At 37.1% G+C, this 18,557-nt stretch overlaps 1 protein-coding gene across 3 annotated transcripts in view; it reads left to right on the top strand.

Annotated features, from left to right (window-relative positions):
* The window catches only part of LOC150083673 (serine/threonine-protein phosphatase 2B catalytic subunit 2-like), a 341,700-nt gene that overhangs the window by 284,333 nt on the left and 38,810 nt on the right, over nt 1–18,557 (top strand). For 2 of the 3 annotated variants that reach the window (XM_090378116.1, XM_090378114.1), the window contains exon 11: nt 10,450–10,534. In XM_090378116.1, the coding sequence (XP_090234242.1) occupies nt 10,450–10,534 (85 nt within the window). The remainder of the gene's footprint in view (nt 1–10,449; nt 10,535–18,557) is intronic. The other variant, XM_090378115.1, reaches the window with a different exon arrangement.

Raw genomic sequence — 18,557 nt, 5'->3', positions numbered from 1 at the left:
ACGACCACCAGGTCATTGGAGTGTACAATAAATCATCAATACAAATGTTAATTGTATTTAGCAGTCACAGGCTTGAACCCCAGTCTACTCAAAGAGTGCGTGCTACTGCACTCTCACTCCTGACCACTTGGCTATGTCAGGTTTTTCTGAAGTGCAGAACACCTTTCGAGCTTGTCACCAGAATGTACTTTCACAATATTTTATCTATGAAGAAGTGCCCCAGGGATCCATACTTAGTGCCACCCTCTTTGCAATTAGGCTAAACACCATGACGCAGAATATTCCCAAAACTGTAGAAATATATTTGTATGCCTACAATCTTGCCATATCATGCCATTCACCAAACATTTATATAATTTAGAGACAGTTACAACTTTCCACAAAAAAGTTAGAGACATGGACCCTACAAAATGGTTATTGCTTGTCAGAACAAAAGACTTTTGCCATTCATTTCTGTTAAAAGTGCAAATCACATCCAGAGCCTGAACTTAAATTAAGAAACCGACCAATCCCTCTTGCCAGCAATATCTGTTTTTTAGGTTTAACATTAGATACGAAACTCAATTTTGCCATACATATAACTTATCTTAGAGCCCCCTTCTTGAAAAAGTTCGGTATACCAGGAACCATCTCTGCCACAGCATGGGGTGCAGATAGGTACATCCTCCTGCATTTGTATTGTTCTCTCATCAGGTCTTGTCTAGACTATGGTGCAATCATCTAGGACTCAGCTAGGAAAACTGTACTTACAGGACTAAATACCATACAGCACAGTGCTCTTCACACTCTTCTTAGAGCCTTTCGAACGTCCCCAGTTCAAAGTCTATATATAGAGAAAAACGAACCTCCACTTCACCTCAGAAAGAAAATGTTACTCCTCACTTATGCAGCCAGGCATAAAAGCCTTCCAGATCATCTCAGTTAATTGCTACTCTTCAATCCTGAATGGATAACATTCTATAACACTAAACCCATTAAAAATAGACCCAATTGTATTAGACTACAACAGTTGATGCATTGCTAGACTGTGCATTTTGAAAACGTGCTTAAAGAAACTAAAATACCTGCTCCGACCTAATCCACAAACCCACCTTACTGTGACATCTATTTCCAACAATGGGGGAAAAGTCCCAGGAAAACTGTAACATTGAACAATTGCATGAAGGGCATGCTTCTAGCAGTATGCAGAGCTGTATAATATATACTGATGGCTCAAAATCAGATGCCGCTGTAGGTACTGCAGCAGTCTTTCCCTCATTCACAGTATCTATCTCTCCCAGCTGAATGTAGCAGTTATAATGCAGAACTGTATGCAATCCAGCTAGCTATAGACAATATCAATATCTCTCTCAACACCAATAATTTAATATATACAGACTCTATGAGTGTGCTGTCTGCAATAAGTAATAAATTCTTAACACCACATCCCATAGTAAAAGAAATCTGGTCTCATCTAAATTATTTGCAGAATAGGACATACTGTAAGCTTCTGTTGGATTCCAGGGCATTCTGGAATTGCAAGTAACGAAAAAGCAGACCAGGCAGTCAAACGGCAGCGCACCTCCATCTTACTAAGTACCCTATATAGATTTCCTAACATGTGTAGAGGCCAGTGGTTAAACATTTGAAAGATGCATATGAACAATAATTTATTTGAAATGAAACATGAACCACAATTATAGAACTCTAGCTTCGGGCAAAACAGGCACGAAGAGGTAATACTGACAAGATTATGCCTGGAGTATGCACTCCTGGCCCACCTGTTCCTGCTCATGGGCGATGCCCCTTCCCAATTGGTCATCATAACTTACAGTTCGACATATCCTCTTAGGCTGTTCATATTACTCCCACATCAGAAATACTACTTTCTGCCCACTGACACATATGCAAGAACCCTTATCACTATCCCATCTATTGAAGAACAGTGCTAATCTGAATGAGTTCTTTGTTTTATCTTAAACAAACCAGACTATATGAACATTTCTAAGTCAAATAAAGCAAATTTCCAGCACCTTTCCAAATGTTAGAATAGGTACATTTTGGCCCAAGTTGCCCTTGTGCCACTAAACATCTACACCACCACCACCACCACTTCTGGCTGAATACAAATCTTTTTTAAACCCCCTTGTATACAGCATATTTTTGAAGAGGCAAATAATTTTACCGTACAATGTATGCCATATATTTATTGTACTTTTCACATACTCTACATTACTTTTCTCAAGGAAAAAATTACAATACTCTATACAATGATTTTGGTGTCTTTTTATCACTATCTCACCACCTGAAATCCAGAAACTTCCAAGATCCATCAAGGATCAGAAATTTTCAAAAACTCTCAAATCCTCACCATGGTTGTCTGATTTTGAAGTTTTGATTGTGAGTCTAACAATGATTTAAAATTAATGCACAGTATTTTCTCCCAACCACCCACCTGAATGAGTTCTATCAAACTCATTCAGGTGGGTGGTTGGGAGAGAAGAATCCACCCACTTGCCCACATATCTAGAATGACATCCATGATCCTCTCCCAGATGAACAATTTCTAAATACAATTATAGAAGATTTGGTCATGTTATGCCGGGCCATGCTACTTTCTTCAGTGTGTGTGTGCGTACGTGCACATGTAAAATGTCTGATTTTACCAAATCACTGGTTCACTAGCAAATCCAATCTGATTTTTATGTCAAACTTCAGAGATGACATAATAACATAATTTGCTGGTTTTGTCTGAATTGATGCCAATTTAATTCACATAATAAAAAAATTTAATCTTAAAAACATTAATTTGTTAAAATGCTGTTTAACCTCAATATACTGTAGATAAAATTTATCATCACTATTTCAAATAAACAAAGGTTTGTACAGTATTAGAATAAGAGACGCACACATCATCTTCACAACAAATTGCTTAAATAGTACTGGTTAATATTAAAATGACATTTAGACAGTAACAGTATATTATTAAATATGACAGGTTATAGCCAAAAAATATTAATTTCTCACTACGTTCATGAGTTACCTCACTGTTCATTTTATTTGCTAACTGATTATATGATGCAATGTGGAGTATTTAATTAGACGCCATTTACAAATTACTGTAACAAAAGGAGTGGGAAGTGCATAGATGTCACATAATGTTTTCTCATTAAAAATGTGATTTGGGTGGAATATTTTATAGATTAATGGGACAGGATGTTAATGCTGCTTAAAAACACTTATGGAGACTGAAAAGCTAATTCTTGTATTTCTTTTAAATATATTTTCACTGTCGTGTTATGATGGGTTATGTACTAGTAAAATTATCATCCAAATCTATTACATCAAGTTGTTGTATAGGTTAATTTGATAGTAGAAATTGGTCCTTTTGACTATCAGCCTTAGGTGCCTCCGTAGCCAGGTGGGAAGGAGCAGCAGTGCGTAGCACACGCTTCTTGATTAGACCAGTGTTCAAGCCCGTCACCACCAAATACGGAGGATGCGGAAAGGTCAGGGAATGACCACCGCATATTCCCGGAGCAATATGGCCTTAGTTGCTAATGCTCCTAAAAACCAAATAACTAACAAACAGACCATCAGCCTTCCATTCGCTATTTTCCTCCATACTGTCCTGTTTCTTGTTAGGTCCTTAGCCTCAGTCAGAGTAAGCCCCGTGTAGCCCTAGGTCCCTGAGACTTGTCACAGACATTCTTCCAGGTATGACAAGTAAGGCTACTTGGGAGTCTGAAAACACTGACTGACAATGAAATTAAGCAAATAATGAAATTATTTGCTTAATTTCATTGTCAAGACATGGCAGGTCAGCATGTTCTGATAGTCAGTGAGATCCATAAATTATTTATAAGCTTGGATAGTTCTAAGCAAGTCTTCGTTATCATTGAAATGGATCCATTCTGGAAGAAAATGTCCAACAGAGCTTTCATCATGAAGAAGAGCTCACTAGATAGCCTCTATGGATCAGCTTACTCTTCTTAATTGTATATGGAATTTCAAGTTGAATTCAGCACTTGTTTACCACTCAGAACCGAAGTACTTTGAAAGGCTTTTCAAATCTCTTGGGTTCTGAGTGATGAACACATTTGATAACCCAAGCCTCCATGTTTGACTTCCAACCAACAGGAAGCAAAGCTTCTAAATCACAGGCTTGGGTTATTGAGGCCTTATTCTAAGAGTGATTATGCTATCATGACTTTGTAAGGAAAATTGTAGCACACTCTTAGAATAAAGCCTCAATAACTCAATGATCAGCAGTCTTGGTAGAGAAGACATTGCTGATCATTGACAATGCTTCAGGTCACCCAAAAAACTTTGATTAGATGATTTACTGATAGGTTTGTAGAAGTGGAATAGTGACAGTATGTCTTATTTTTTTCAGTTCTTGTTGAATAGTCTCATCTTTCCTCCAGTGCAACATCAACCTTACAGCCCATAGAGTAAAATGCAATTGCTAATTTTAAGTGATCACATTATTGTCACCACATACTATATGATCACATTCATCAAATGCATTGGAGGCTACCAATGCATAAAACAAGCCTACTTTAAGGGAGTTTTAGGAAGGCTTCATTGTCGTGTTGAATACAGTTAGAAACAGTGTAGTCACCTGTGATGAAGTAGTTCTCTCTCTCTGTGTGAATGTTACATGGAAACACCAAAAAAAAAAATTACACTGCACATCGAAAAGCTTTTAACATTCAAGACCACATCGAAAAGCTTTTAACATTCAAGACCTGGTTTAGTTAAGTGAATTCAAAACTGCAGAGGAGTCACCTACTGAAGAGATGGAGAAGGAAAAACTAAGAATTTCATCAATGATGGATTGCTTTGAGAGTCAGTGAAGCAGTTTTTAGATAAGAACCTGAATGCAGAGATCTTCAAATGCCTTTAGAGTATTTTCTTTCTCTCTCTCTCTCTCTCTAGGAGAAATTTGTTGCCACAAGGAGGTACTGAATGCAATGAAGAAGTCTAAGATGAAATCAACACTAGATACTTCTTTGCTGAAAGATCAATAATGCCTCCAAGGGCCCACATCATCTGGGTTTCTAGCTGGGGGGCAGAAAACGGTTCAGCATCAAGGAGAAATAAATTAATATAAATTGTATGTTTAAATCATTAAATGTATTGTTAATCCTTTGCAGTCCAGAATTATTTTCACTGTCTTTCCCATTCAGTCCAGCTCTAGAATCCAATTATTAACTTTAACATTTGGGTTACATGAACTAATATATAGAGTGTCTCAAAAATACAAAGCATAACTTCAGGAATGAGTTCCTCATATGTAGACAATAAAAATATTTTATATCAACATAGTTCCGGAGTTATTAACCAGAATGTACGCCTGCCCTGTGAGTTTGTTTGGAAGTACATGGGGCCAAAATAACTTATCACCAAAAACACCCGCCGAGACGTTGAGGCTGAACCACTGTTGGTGATGTGAATGAAGAATTGCATGTGGGTTTTCCTCGGCCCATACATGCTGATTGTGAAAGTTTTGGATTCCGTCTTGTGTGAACTGTGCTTCATTTTGAATATCACTAAGGCAAGAAAGTGAGGAGTTGTACCACACTGCTGCAAGAACCACTGGCAGAACATTACTCGCTCAGGGTAATCTGCTGGTGACAAGGCCTGTACGCGTTGCAGATGGTAAGGATACAGTTGGTGTTCTCGCAACATTCTCCAAATAGTCGAATAGTCAGTTGCATTGCTATTCTGTGTGTGCTGATTCCAGGAGTGACATGCACAACATCCAAAATCTCCTCCTGTGCTTCAGGAGTCGTAGATCTTGGTCGTCCTATGTTGGCAGCACGAGGTGTAAAGGTCCCATGTTCACAAAGGCGGTGATGGATACCTTCAAATGTTTTCCTGTCTGGACAGCTTCATTCTGGGAACCTTTCATGGTACAAAAGACAAGCCTTCAGAGCATTGCTGTCCGCCAAACCATACATAAAGTGCATATCCGCTTGCTCCTGATTTGAGTACATGGTTGGAATGGAAAACCACCAGATTCTGTCAGTACCTTTTGATGTAGCCCCAGGAAGCTAATCTTGGGGACTGACTAAGTGATTTATCAGAAGCGTAATTAGCAAATTTTGATTAAAATTTCTTTATTGATTTGTTGCTTATTGAGTTTTCCGTTGCACGACGTGCACTGATTAGCTGCCCTACGTTCACGACGTCTGGGGTGAGCGGCTAGGGGTTTATTCCCCTGGCCGGCCAAACGGGTACTGAGTGATAGAGCGGAGAGAATTTTGTTTAAAAATTTATTTAGTTGAGTTGGTCTTAAAGACCTTGTATAAAGTTCAATTGTAAATAGTTGGCAAATTTAGCCTTTTAATATGTCTAGTAAACAGTCGAGCACTGGCTCTCTTTCCAAGAAAAAAGCAGAGATGATGTTGGAAGAAGAGAGTGATCTTGAGAGTGAAGAATCCGAGACTCAGGAAGAAATGGAAGATGTAGATCTTGAAGAAGCAAGTGGAAGAACTGATAGTACTGTGGAATCTCGTGATATAGGTGGTAAAAGGAAAAAGCAGGATAGATGGACACCAGAAAAGAAACTAGAGATGATTCATAATATGAAAAAGTTGTTAAATTCTATGGCAAGCAGTTCGGAACAAAGACCAATGGTAACAGGTTTGGAAAAAGTTGCAGAGGCACGAGGGAGATTGAGGGCTCTCCTACTGCAAAGGGAACATCGAGTTACAGGCAATGTGGCAACTAAGATAATGAACATCTGGGATGATCTAGAGATGATTATAGTAAAGATGGAAATAGATATACATGTTTTAAAAGCTGAAAAGAGAGACATTCAAAAGGAGCAAAAAAGGGATTATGCTACTGTATTAAAAGAAAAGTGTGTTAAACCAAAAGTGGTAGTTATTACTACGAAGAATAGTGAACATAAGTGTAGTGAAGATATCAAAGAAGATCTGATAAAAAAAGTAAGACCAGAGTTACAGAAAATCAGGGTACAAAACTTAAGAACTGCACGGGATAACAAGATCATCCTTGAAGCAGAATCAGAGAAGGACATAGACTTGCTCAAAGATTGTCCAAAGTTTAAAGAACTGAAACTGTGCGTGGAAAAAGTAAAGAAGCAAGATCCCAAGATTCTGATCTTTGATGTGGAATTAGATATAAATAAAGAAGAGTTAAAAGAACAATTGTGGATAAAGAACTTGAAGGATTATGGCGTGGACCAAAGTGTATTTCAAGAAAGCTTTAACGTAATATCAGTAAATAAAGCAAAGAATAAGAAACTAAACAATTGGATATTGCAGATAGCAGGTCCCGTCCATAAACAGCTAATTAGCAAAGGGAAAGTGTTCATAAATTGGTCTGCTTGCCGAGTTCGTGACATTGTAATGGTGACACAATGTTACAGATGTATGGCCTTTGGCCATATAGCCAAGTTCTGCAAAATGAGAGCGAGCTGCGGATTCTGTTCTATTGAAGGCCATTCATATAAAGATTGTGCTAATAAAGAAAGACCACCTTGTTGCATAAACTGCAAACGTAGGAAGATAACAGCAGAGCATACTGCAGTAGACCATACTTGCCCTGAGTATGAAAAGGCTATGTCCCTAAGCCGAAGAAGAACTGATTATGATTGAAACAGTGCTGCACTTGGAAAGAGACCCAGTGTGAGACTACAGTTTTAAGGTTTTTAAAGAGTTAAGCTGAATTTTACCGCCAAACGTGTAGAGGTCTTCCTCCTCGAGGAAGGGGCGGAAACTGTGGTCACACAGGATATTCACTTATTTCTGTGTGACCACAGGCTAAAGACCAATTTTAAGAATCCTTTAATCAACAGAAATGCTTAGAACAATTTTGGCAGAGTAACAACTAAAGTGATGATAAGTCACATAAATATAAATGTATTACAAAAGTTTAAAGACTCTGGCGCAGATAGGCAATTGCCTGGGTGGCGCATTGAAGGTTCTGTTGCTTAAATGGAGTACCTTTTGATGAAGGGAATCACCTGCGGGAGATAAGACATTCCAGTTAATAACTCGGGAATCAAGAATTTCCGGAACTATGTTGATATAAAATATTTTTATTATCTACATATGAGGAACTCATTCCTGAAGTTATGCTATGTATTTTTGAGACACCCTGTATAAAACTTCATCGTGAAACATCTTATAAATCCTTAAAGATTTTAAAAATTTCAAGAAATATCACATTGTACACTATACAATGTTGCAACTCTTGAAACTCAAACTGCTGCTTTTTTTTTTTTTGAAACTTTCAAAATACTACAATCCGGGTTTTCTTGAGACTATCTCACAATAACAAACAGTTTCTTTTCTACTTCTAACATTTTTGTCACTACATATCGATAGTCTTTCTTCTTATTTGGATTCTCGTATGTCATCACAAGATTAGGATAGATATTCCATCTGTCTTCTGCATCTGAACTTGATAGCCATTTTCTAGAATGAATGGACATCTGCAGCTAGCTGAACAAGCAACCTCTTTCAAAACTGCTTGTGATGAATGACCTTTCGAGATGGATTTGCACCTTGAAACTGTTTGCAACTGATACTTCCAAAAGCCAGAAAAATAACTTTCTCCACCATCTCAACGAAAAACTGTTTCATAGTACGTTTTGTAGTATGAATCAGTTTTTGAATGAGATGATCCTTAAGATGAAAGTTGAGCCTGATCTTATCAAGTTAATAGGCTTTCCAAAATATGGCATAATTGCTGACATAACCTGTTTTTAGTCAGCTAAATAAATAAATAAAGCCCCACTTTTGTTGGCTTTTGAGGGTTAGCATTTCATTGAATGCAATAATTCTTCCAAGAACAAAATATTCATGAACAATATTTTTTACTTAGATCCCTTTGAATTCCTTTTGTCTCATTTTGTTGGTGAGAAGAGATACAGTGTACAAAATACATTCTTGAAAAATGGAATTCTGTGTGCTCATTCTTCAATGATTTCTTTATATTTGTTTTTTTATTTAGTCCCATGTTAACAAAAAAAAAAAAAAAACCTTCATTCAAATTCTGATTCAGAAAGTTTAACAACTTCTCAGTTGCTTCATTGGAAAGTCTGTTACAAGATTTTTGCACCATGTCTAAATACTTCTAATACCAGAGCATAAGATACTCTGACTTCTAAAATGAAAAACAACTGCTGTTAACAGTTGAATGTAAATGTTAGTCTAATTTTTCACATTGTTCATATGAAATATAATTGGCAATTCCAACTATTTTGGTTATCATGATATCATACAGGAATTGAAATTTTGCAATGCTGCAGCAGCCACGACATCAGATTGCAAAGAGTTCAACAGTCTACTGTTGTTTACTTAACTTAAAAATGAGTTTATTGCTTAAATGTGACTTCCCTGAAATCAGTTATTTTTATAATATGTGGGCCTGTTGCTTTATATCCGTCACCATTTTAGGGTACAAATTAATGACGGGTATATAAGGGTCCACTCACTATATATATTTCCTATACTCTCTCCCAAGCTGCATAGCTGGTGGGTCATTGGTTTTATATCTCTGCCCCAATGCAGTGATATTGATCATTACAGTAACTTTGTGAAAGGATTTAAAATTATCTGAATATACTGAGTGATGTGCTCTGGTTTTAACTTCTACTTTAACTTCTCTGGTTTTTGATAGCTTGGGTGGAAATAATTGCCATGATCAATCTTCATTTTTCTGTTTCATAATAATTCCATGGAGTGGACTTTGGTTGATAAATCATAGGATCAGTTTCACAGATACTCTTCCAGCTCAGCCAGCACTGTGTTGTACACCATGATCAGACTCACTTCTTATTGTTTGACATGATTTACCTCTGTATCTTTCATAATGCTTATGTGGCAGCATAACTACAAAAATTTGCATGATATATGCTGCTTGCAAATTAGAATCATATGTTAGGGGATGTCTAAATACTTTCTGCAGGGCAGTATATTATAAAAGAAGGAGGGATGAAATTGAATCCCTATTGAAGAAAACCGGTACCAGCTTAATAGGCAGGCTGTGAAAATTAAATCACATAGGTCTTTCCTTGATGCAGGTGGCCATAATTGAGAGATGGTCAGAAATAGTTAGATGAGGATGAGCTCATCTGGGTTCTAATATCAAGAAAGAATCTGATTTCAGTTTTATAGCAAATCAAGCTTTCAGAATTTTTATAGTGCTAACACTAAATACATAAATATAAATTTCTACTCACTGCTTATATTGATATTAATAGCTTTTTACTGGATAGTTTTGACAACATTCATTACACTGGATATAGTGAATGGAAATGTAAAACATTGAAATTTGTATGGAATTACTCTCTGTGCATATGCTGATTAATTGATTTTAATTTACTAATACGTAATTTGGCATGATTTACTAGGAATTTAAATGTTACTAAGAATTTTAAGAATTACTAAGTAAAAAGTGTATACCTAAACATGAATCTCATCTTTACAGGTGGAGCAGCAAGTGCACGCAAAGAAGTAATTAGGAACAAAATTAGAGCTATTGGAAAGATGGCCCGTGTATTTTCAGTTCTCAGGTTGGTTTAATGACCATTTTTATATTGCTAATAATTTAAAATTGGGTATTGATGGGATATTATTGAAAAAATATTTTTTGAAATAACAATACAGATTTGTACTACTTGTGTAAATTCAGATACGGTGGGAGAGGTTTAGACTGGATTGCAGGAAGTTTTCTTTTAGCCACACCCCCATCTGGCAAAGCAAAAGCCTAGGAATACCTTGTGTCACACAGCTAATACTGTATAATTTTTTTTAATATACAGTATGAATACAAAAGTCCAACTGGGGTGGGGGGGGATACAAAAAAAACTTCCGGAACAGCCATTACACAATAAACTCTAGTTGTGCAATTGGGTGAAAACATTGATGTTTGTCTTGCTCCTTAGCACATTAAATTCACATAATACCACTTCCCAAAGGAAGGAGCTGATATTAATCAATCTTAGTGTGATATTGGACAGTCCATTGATAAGAGTAATTATAACTAAACTCCGTGAAAATGAACAACTTTTAAATTTCTTTATGTGATTAACTTTTATCTATATATTGCCAAGTCACTCCCACATTAACAAATAACTGACTTACAATGATCATGCATGCAAACAAAACTCATAAGATAAACAGTAAAGCCGACCGGGCTAGCCGAGTGGGTAAAGTACCTGCCCGGCAACCCAAAGGTCGCGGGTTCGATTCCCGCCTCGGGCTTGGATCAAAGTACTGCAAAAACCTTGGGAGGTGCAATATGGCCACAGAAGCCGATGCGCCAATAACTACCAAATCAAAAAAAAAAAAAAAATAAACAGTAAATTGTTTTCACAAATGAACAGTATTCACATATTTATTTTTTCTCTGATCAATTGCAAAAGGATAAGTTTGTTGTATTGATGTTGAATAAGAAACTGATTACAACATGCTCTCTGGGTAACAAATTTTCCACTATCCTAACAAAATCCAGACAATTGATTGGACTATCATTCTTCATTATATTCCTTTAAAGCAGTAAAACAATGTTGTTTAGTGCCCAACCTATGAGTTCTTTTGTACTGTGCAATACTGTACGTTTGTTGCAAACTGCACCTCGCAAGGTACAGACCACAGTGATAGCAAGCAAAGAATTATCATTTTTAACTTCACAGCCACTAGACTTACCTGTCAAATAGCGACTGAGTTTGTTGAGCCCATTTCATAAGTATCTAAACTGTTCCACTTTCATCTTTTTTTCCATATCTATCTTTTAAGACACAGCAGCTTTTTACTAGCTTGATTTTCACTTGGTACTTTTTAACTGGCCTCAGATAGTAGTAGGTTTTCTAATTGGAAACTTATTTTCATCACACAAATAAAAAACACAGTACTTTAGCATAGTAAGTTTGCAAACAATACACAGAGTATTGTCTGTTGTGTATCTATTGTCTGTTATGTAACATTATGTACCTATCTGTTTATTTTTTGGATATAACCTTTGACTGTTATATTGCAAGTTTTTTTTTTTTTTTTTTTTTTTTCATGTTTTGCAGTATAATCAGCTCTTAGCTCCTTTTCGTATGAGTTAATCAATTTTTCTGTATGGTGTTATTGTCACTCTTCTGCTTATAAAGAGAACTAGAATATACTTTCACTGCAACCTCACAGCTGGGGAAGAAGGGGGACATCTGTATGTGTTTAACTTCCAAACACAGGTTGGCTTAACTTGCACCTACATAACATGCCAATTAAGTTGATGTTTGAATTTCCTCATGCTGTTGGTCTCAACTACCCATGGAAGTAACTTATTCCAGTAATTAACAACCTGCAAGCTAAAAGAAAACAATCCGGTTTAAAATTCTTCCCCAGTAATTTGAATTTATGGATCCTAGTTCTAGTATCATTTATAACAATCAGAATTTCACCTTTATTCATTTTACTATCTCCTCTTAGAACCTTATAGACCACACTAAGATCCTCACCTGTAAAGTATTAGTTACCAAGCTGTGCATCATACATATTTGAAGTCTGTCTTCATACAAGCACCAGTTTGCCAATCTCTCTAAGTATGCTGTCCATCTTTGGATTTTTTCAAGAACCTTCATGTTGTTTTTTTAGGCATGGTTGGGGAAGGGGAGACACACAGTATTCCTAATGCAGCCTCACCATTGCTTTATACATTTCTTTATTGGAATTGTGACTGCCCTATCTCTACAAGTGAATGTTTAATAAATCATTGATGGAACACCATTGGTATATGATCAGGACATAGAGAACCATCTGGGTCATAACCTCCAAAATCTCTCTCTATCCTCCTCTATTGTCTTTAATTTAACTTCTTCTGGCATGTATGTAAGTTTTATGTGAAAGAAATGTAAAACCTTGCATTTTTTTAGCATTGAAACATAGTTGCCACTTTTCTGACTGTCCTTGAAATTCATCCAAGTTGTTCTGAGGGAACTCTGCCCAGTACTGAACATTAAACACACTCCCACTCTTAATATCATGGCGCCTCCGTAGCCAGGTGGGAAGGAGCAGCAGTGCGTAGCACATGCTTCTTGATTAGACCGGGGTTCGAGCCCGTCACCACCAAATACATAGCATGCGGAAAGATCAGGGAATGACCACCGCACCGGAGCAATATGGCCTTAGTTGCTAATGCTCCTAAAAACCAAATAACAACAACAACTTAATATCATCTGCAGATTTTCACATCATGCCCTGCCAGTGTCATTTAAGGAAATTAGAAACATTTTTACCTTTCGTGTGGAACTATTACACACAATTACCTTTTGTGTGGAACTAAAAAAAAAAAAAAAGTAAATTGCAGCCATTATCAACCCACTGCAGGATGGAAGCCTCCTCAACAATTCATGCTGAGGGAAAATGGACCATAATCTGCCACGCTGGTCCAGTGCGGGTTGGCAGATCGACCGTATTCAGCAGTCAGGGGCTTGAACCCCGGTCTACTCAAAGAGCGTGTGCCACTGCACTCCCACTCCTGACCACTCGGCTATGGAGGCCTTTTTTTTGTGTGGAACTATTACACATCAAGTTTGTAGGCTTCGGTACTTTTCGTTGCTCCATAACTCTCCCGTGCCATCCTTTACTACTCTGTTAAATTGGCCAACTCCTTATTCGTTCTTCAATCTTGGTATCCTCTCATGCTGTGTTTTTTAATGTTAAATATGCATTGTAGCTTTTGTGGTTTAAAGATATTCCATTATTTAAAGGTATTACATAATTCCTCTTCCATCTGCCCAGTTAATAGAGGCCACATAGCATCTTAAGGGCTTAGAGGGGAACATACATTCTGTATGTTATCAGAAACTCAGTCTAAAACATTGATGGATCCAATATCTTTCTATTTTAGAAGATTTAAGAGAAGTCTGGTTGGCCTGCCTCTCTAAAATCCACTCACGAACACCTCGTTGGTAAGCCCTGTTACGTCACTTTGTTTTCAACGAACATATAGAGTGGTTCTTTTCAAGATGCCTGGTCAGCATGAAGAGGAAAAGACCAAACCCTCCAACACTTTATTAAATATGACAACACGACAAAAACAAATTGCTTTCACTCTCCTTCTTAAGGCAGCAAGGGGATCAGAGTGGAAGCAGAGGGTGAAGAATCTCTGGGTACGACCAGACTGCCATGCACGGAAATTGAACTTGGCCTGTTACAATGTAAGATTGCTCATCAGTGAAAATAGGATTTTAGAGCTGGAAAAGGAATTAGAAAATGCGAATTGGAATATCATCAGCTTGCCTGAAACAAGAAGAATAAAAGAATCATAAGTTTATCAAGTGTAAATGTGCTGTATACCACTGGAAACAGTGAAAAAGAGTAAAGGTGGAGTTGGCTTTGTGGTTCATAAAGATATTTAAAACATTTTGGAATTCAAAAGTACATCACCAAGGGTGTTAAGACTACTACTCAGGATTTCTAAGAGGTATAAACTAAAGGCATATAATGATATATGCACCAATATCGAGCCATGATGATGATGAAGAGTTTGAAGAAATGTACACAGCAATTTAGAGACTTCTAGATGAACAGAAAACTCACTACGCCATCATTATGGGGGACCTCAATGCTAAGGTTGGAAAGAGACAAAACAGCGCAGAAAGGGGAACTATAGGAAATTTTGGATATAAGAAAGGAAAATGAAAGAAGTGAAAGATTTGTGGAATTTGCAGAATCTCAAGGAATGTCAGTAATGGGGAACACTTTGTTTTCAAGAAAAGGGTGAACAGAAAGTGGAACATGGAAGAGCCCAAATGGATTAACAACTAATGAAATTGACTTCATCTTCACTAACAGAAGATATATTGTGAATGATGCTACTGTCCTGAACAAGGTAAATGTTGGAAGTGGTCACAGAAGAATGGTAAAATGCATACTTGATATAAATATAAGAAAAGAAAGGGAAAAACTGACTCGAGTAAATAATATGGTCTTTGAGATAACAGAAGAGAAAAGGTAGTATGTACTGGAACTTTGGAACAAGTTTTAGCTTCTGCAGACCTTTCGGGACAAGGAATAAAACAACTTTCTGAAAGTGATAAAGCCCAAAAAAATCGATAGGTAAAAATAAGTCCAAAGAAGAAAAAAATTAGTCAAGAAACACTTGTCGTGATGAACTGAAGATGATAAATGAAGAGCAAGATAAACACTGACAAGGACAAAATTGAGTGTACTTAGTTATGTGCATTATAGCCAAAGTAGCTTATGCGCCATCAAACCCCCATATCAACAACAACTTAGTTATGCAAAGCCATTAGAAAGAGACTCAGAGTGGACTTAAGAGGATTTAACATAAGAAAAGTAGAACAAGCATTAAGGGAAAACAAAGGACTTAAAATCAGTAGTCATGAGCAGTAACACAGAAAGACAAATGATACTGAATCTGAAGAATAGTGATGGTGTGCTTATAATTAACAGAGAAGGCATAATTCAAATAGCAGAAGACTACTATAAAGTATTATATAAGGAGCAAGGAAATAATGCCAGCAGTGGGGAAGATGGATCACAAATTAGCAATACATACTACATAACCGATATCCTTCCTGATTAGGTGGAACATGCATTGAAGATTATGAAAAATCAAGAAGCCCCAGGTGAAGATGAAGTTACTGTAGAGTTGTTAAAATTAGGAGGAAGTGACATGACAGAAACTGGCAAGACTCTTCACAAAATACATTAGGAAAGGTGTGACCCCTAAGGAGTGAAATAATGTAATCGTAATTTTGCTGCATAAGAAAGGAGAAAATCAGAAATTGGAAATTATAGACCAATTAGCTTGTTGTCCCACATCTACAAGTTATTCACAAGGGTCATTACTAACAAATTAGAAAAAATACTTGATGAGAATCAGTCAAAAGAACAAACTAGCTTTAGGACAAGATTCTCAACTATTGATCACCTTTGTGTAATATCACAGCTAATGAAGAAAGAATGAATATAAAATGCCATTATGCCTGGCATTTGACTCCATAAAGCATGAGGCATTGTTTCGGGCACTGGAAGGACAAGGCACAGATACCCCATATATTATGATTTTGAAGAAAATATAGAAATTGACTCCTTTCTGGTTGCAGAGAGGAGTCAATGCAAATGGAGAGTACCTAAACCATTTCAGATTTGCAGATTACATTGTGATTATAAGCCATGATCCCAAAGAATTAGAGGAAAGTCTTAATCAGTTATGCAGACTTTATTAAGGATTTTCAACTAAAGATGAATACAGTTAAAACAAAAGTAATGAAGAACAAATATGCCACAGGAACGGATATAATCATTGAAGCAGCAGAAATTGAAAAGGTGGATTCATATACTTATCTTGGATAAGTCATTAACTGTAATAATGATAAATGGCTGGAAGTCAAGAGAAGAATAAATTTCGGATGGATAGCGATCAGTAAATATAGTTGCATACTGAGGAGCAATATCCCAATTTTGAAATGTAAAATAATGAACCAATGTATACTCTCCATCATGACTTATGGAAGTAAAACTTGGGCACTCACCAAAAGAACGGAAGAGAAGCTGAAAACTGCACAACAAAGAATGGAACAAATTATATTAGGAATCAGACTTTTGGATAAGAAGAGAAGAGAAATGCATCGATTAGCCAGCAAACTCAAGTAAAGGACATTCTTATCAAAACTAAAGAACTGAAATTGACTTGGGCAGGACACATATCTTGAAGACATGATGACAGATGGATGTAACAGAATGGTACCCAAGCGGAACTAAAAGAAAACCTGAAAGACAACTATCCAATTCCTTCTGTTTTGTGAAATGGCCACAAACCTGTAGCCATTTCACAAAACAGAAGGAACTGGATAGTTGCTGGAGAGGTATTCATCCGATATTGAATTGAAAATGGCTGATGATGACATCTTAAACTGTCATAGTCTCCTTTCCTGAAATTAAAACCCATGCCTTTATCATTAACTGTGATCAATCCCCACAGTATTACTGCCTTTTCTTTTCCATTTCCTGTTATCTTTTTCCAATATTCATCTGATCTGGATGTCACTTGGCACCCATTAGGAAAGGTCTAGTTTCAAGTTCTGTCACCCAGTTTTAAATTATCCCATCTGAAGTGAAGCTGTGAGTTCACCACCCTCCCTTGCAAACTGGCCCTGGACACATGAAGCCACAGACTTTCACAGAGGTACAGAAGGCAATGGGAAACCACTTCATATAGCATGTATAAACACTGAAGGTTAAGGATCTGCTTATGGGCAAATACTTGTCGTCATCATCATTATTCATCATTTGTCCTTCTAAACCAGGCTTTTGGGAACCACTTTGGTTCCCAAAGTGGGCAATATTTACCACTAGGGGAGGGGGGGGTTACCTGTGGAGGACTAAGAGGCAAGAGAACAGAATGGGGTGCACTAGAGGAGGTTGGTCCATCATTGAATGTTGATCGCTTATTTACGATTCAGTAAATAAGCGATCAACATTCAACATTTCTCGCTTTGTATTTAATTACTGCTCTTATTGCTTTTATAGCTATTTCCTTTGGTCACTTTGTTTATAGTTACAATTTGGAGTTGTCACAAAATAGCCAATTATTGGTAATGGCTATTGACTTTTCTTATAAATTAGTTACCGTATAATTGTGGTAATAGTAATAGAAGCATGTGGTGCAAGAAAGCAAGCATATGAGCTTATGTAAAAAAAAAAAATTCACACAACCATTCCCTCTAAATGTTTGTCCAGTTCTTCCTTGAATTTATTTAAGCTATCAACTTCCGCAGCAACAGATGGGAAGTTTGTTCCAGCAATTAACCACCAGCTGGCTAAAGGCAAATTTCCGCACATCTATTCTACAACTGTCTTTCCTCAATTTGAATTTATGCCCCTTTAGGTTCGTAATCTGAGCAAGTGGAAGAATCCCATCAGTAGTCTCCAGCCACTGCAATTTGCAGAACTTAAGCCTCTCTTGGTAAGAGGATCCCTTCATTCCCCTCACCAAACTTGTTGCCCTTCTCTGTACACGCTCAAGCAAATCTACATCCTTCCTAAAATGAGGCCTCCAGACCTGTACGCAGTACTCAAGGCTTGGCCTGACCATTGCCTTATACAGAGGGACAATCACCTCCTTTTCCCTGCTAGCAAAATTCTTATATATCATTGACAAAACCCCATGACCTGCCCTGGCAGCCTGTCTGCATTGCTCATATCTGACTGCACAATTACTCCCACATCTTTTTCATTTTCTACCACCTTAAGTGTAGTACCACATGGTTGGTACGTTTTTCTGGGGTTACTTCTACCCATATGCAGTACTTTGCATTTGTCAAGGTTAAACTTCAGTTGCCACTTCTTAGCCCATCTGCCCAAATTATCTAGATCCTGCTGCAGTAGCACACTGCCATTACTGTCATTAACAACCCTGCCAAACTTTGTATCATCTGCAAACTTCGACACTAAGCCTGATATACCTTCATCAATATCATTGATAAATATACAGAACAACAGTGGGCCCAACACCGAACCCTGTGGAACTCCACTAATAACATTAGTCCAAGAAGAGCCATGCCCATTGATTACCACCCT

Source organism: Mastigoproctus giganteus, chromosome 7 (assembly GCF_048544385.1).
Source record: "Mastigoproctus giganteus isolate SK-2022 chromosome 7, ASM4854438v1, whole genome shotgun sequence".
In the NCBI taxonomy this organism is placed as follows: Eukaryota; Metazoa; Arthropoda; class Arachnida; order Uropygi; family Thelyphonidae; genus Mastigoproctus; species Mastigoproctus giganteus.
Note: the sequence above shows the minus strand (reverse complement) of the source record. Positions and strands in the feature narration are given on the sequence as shown.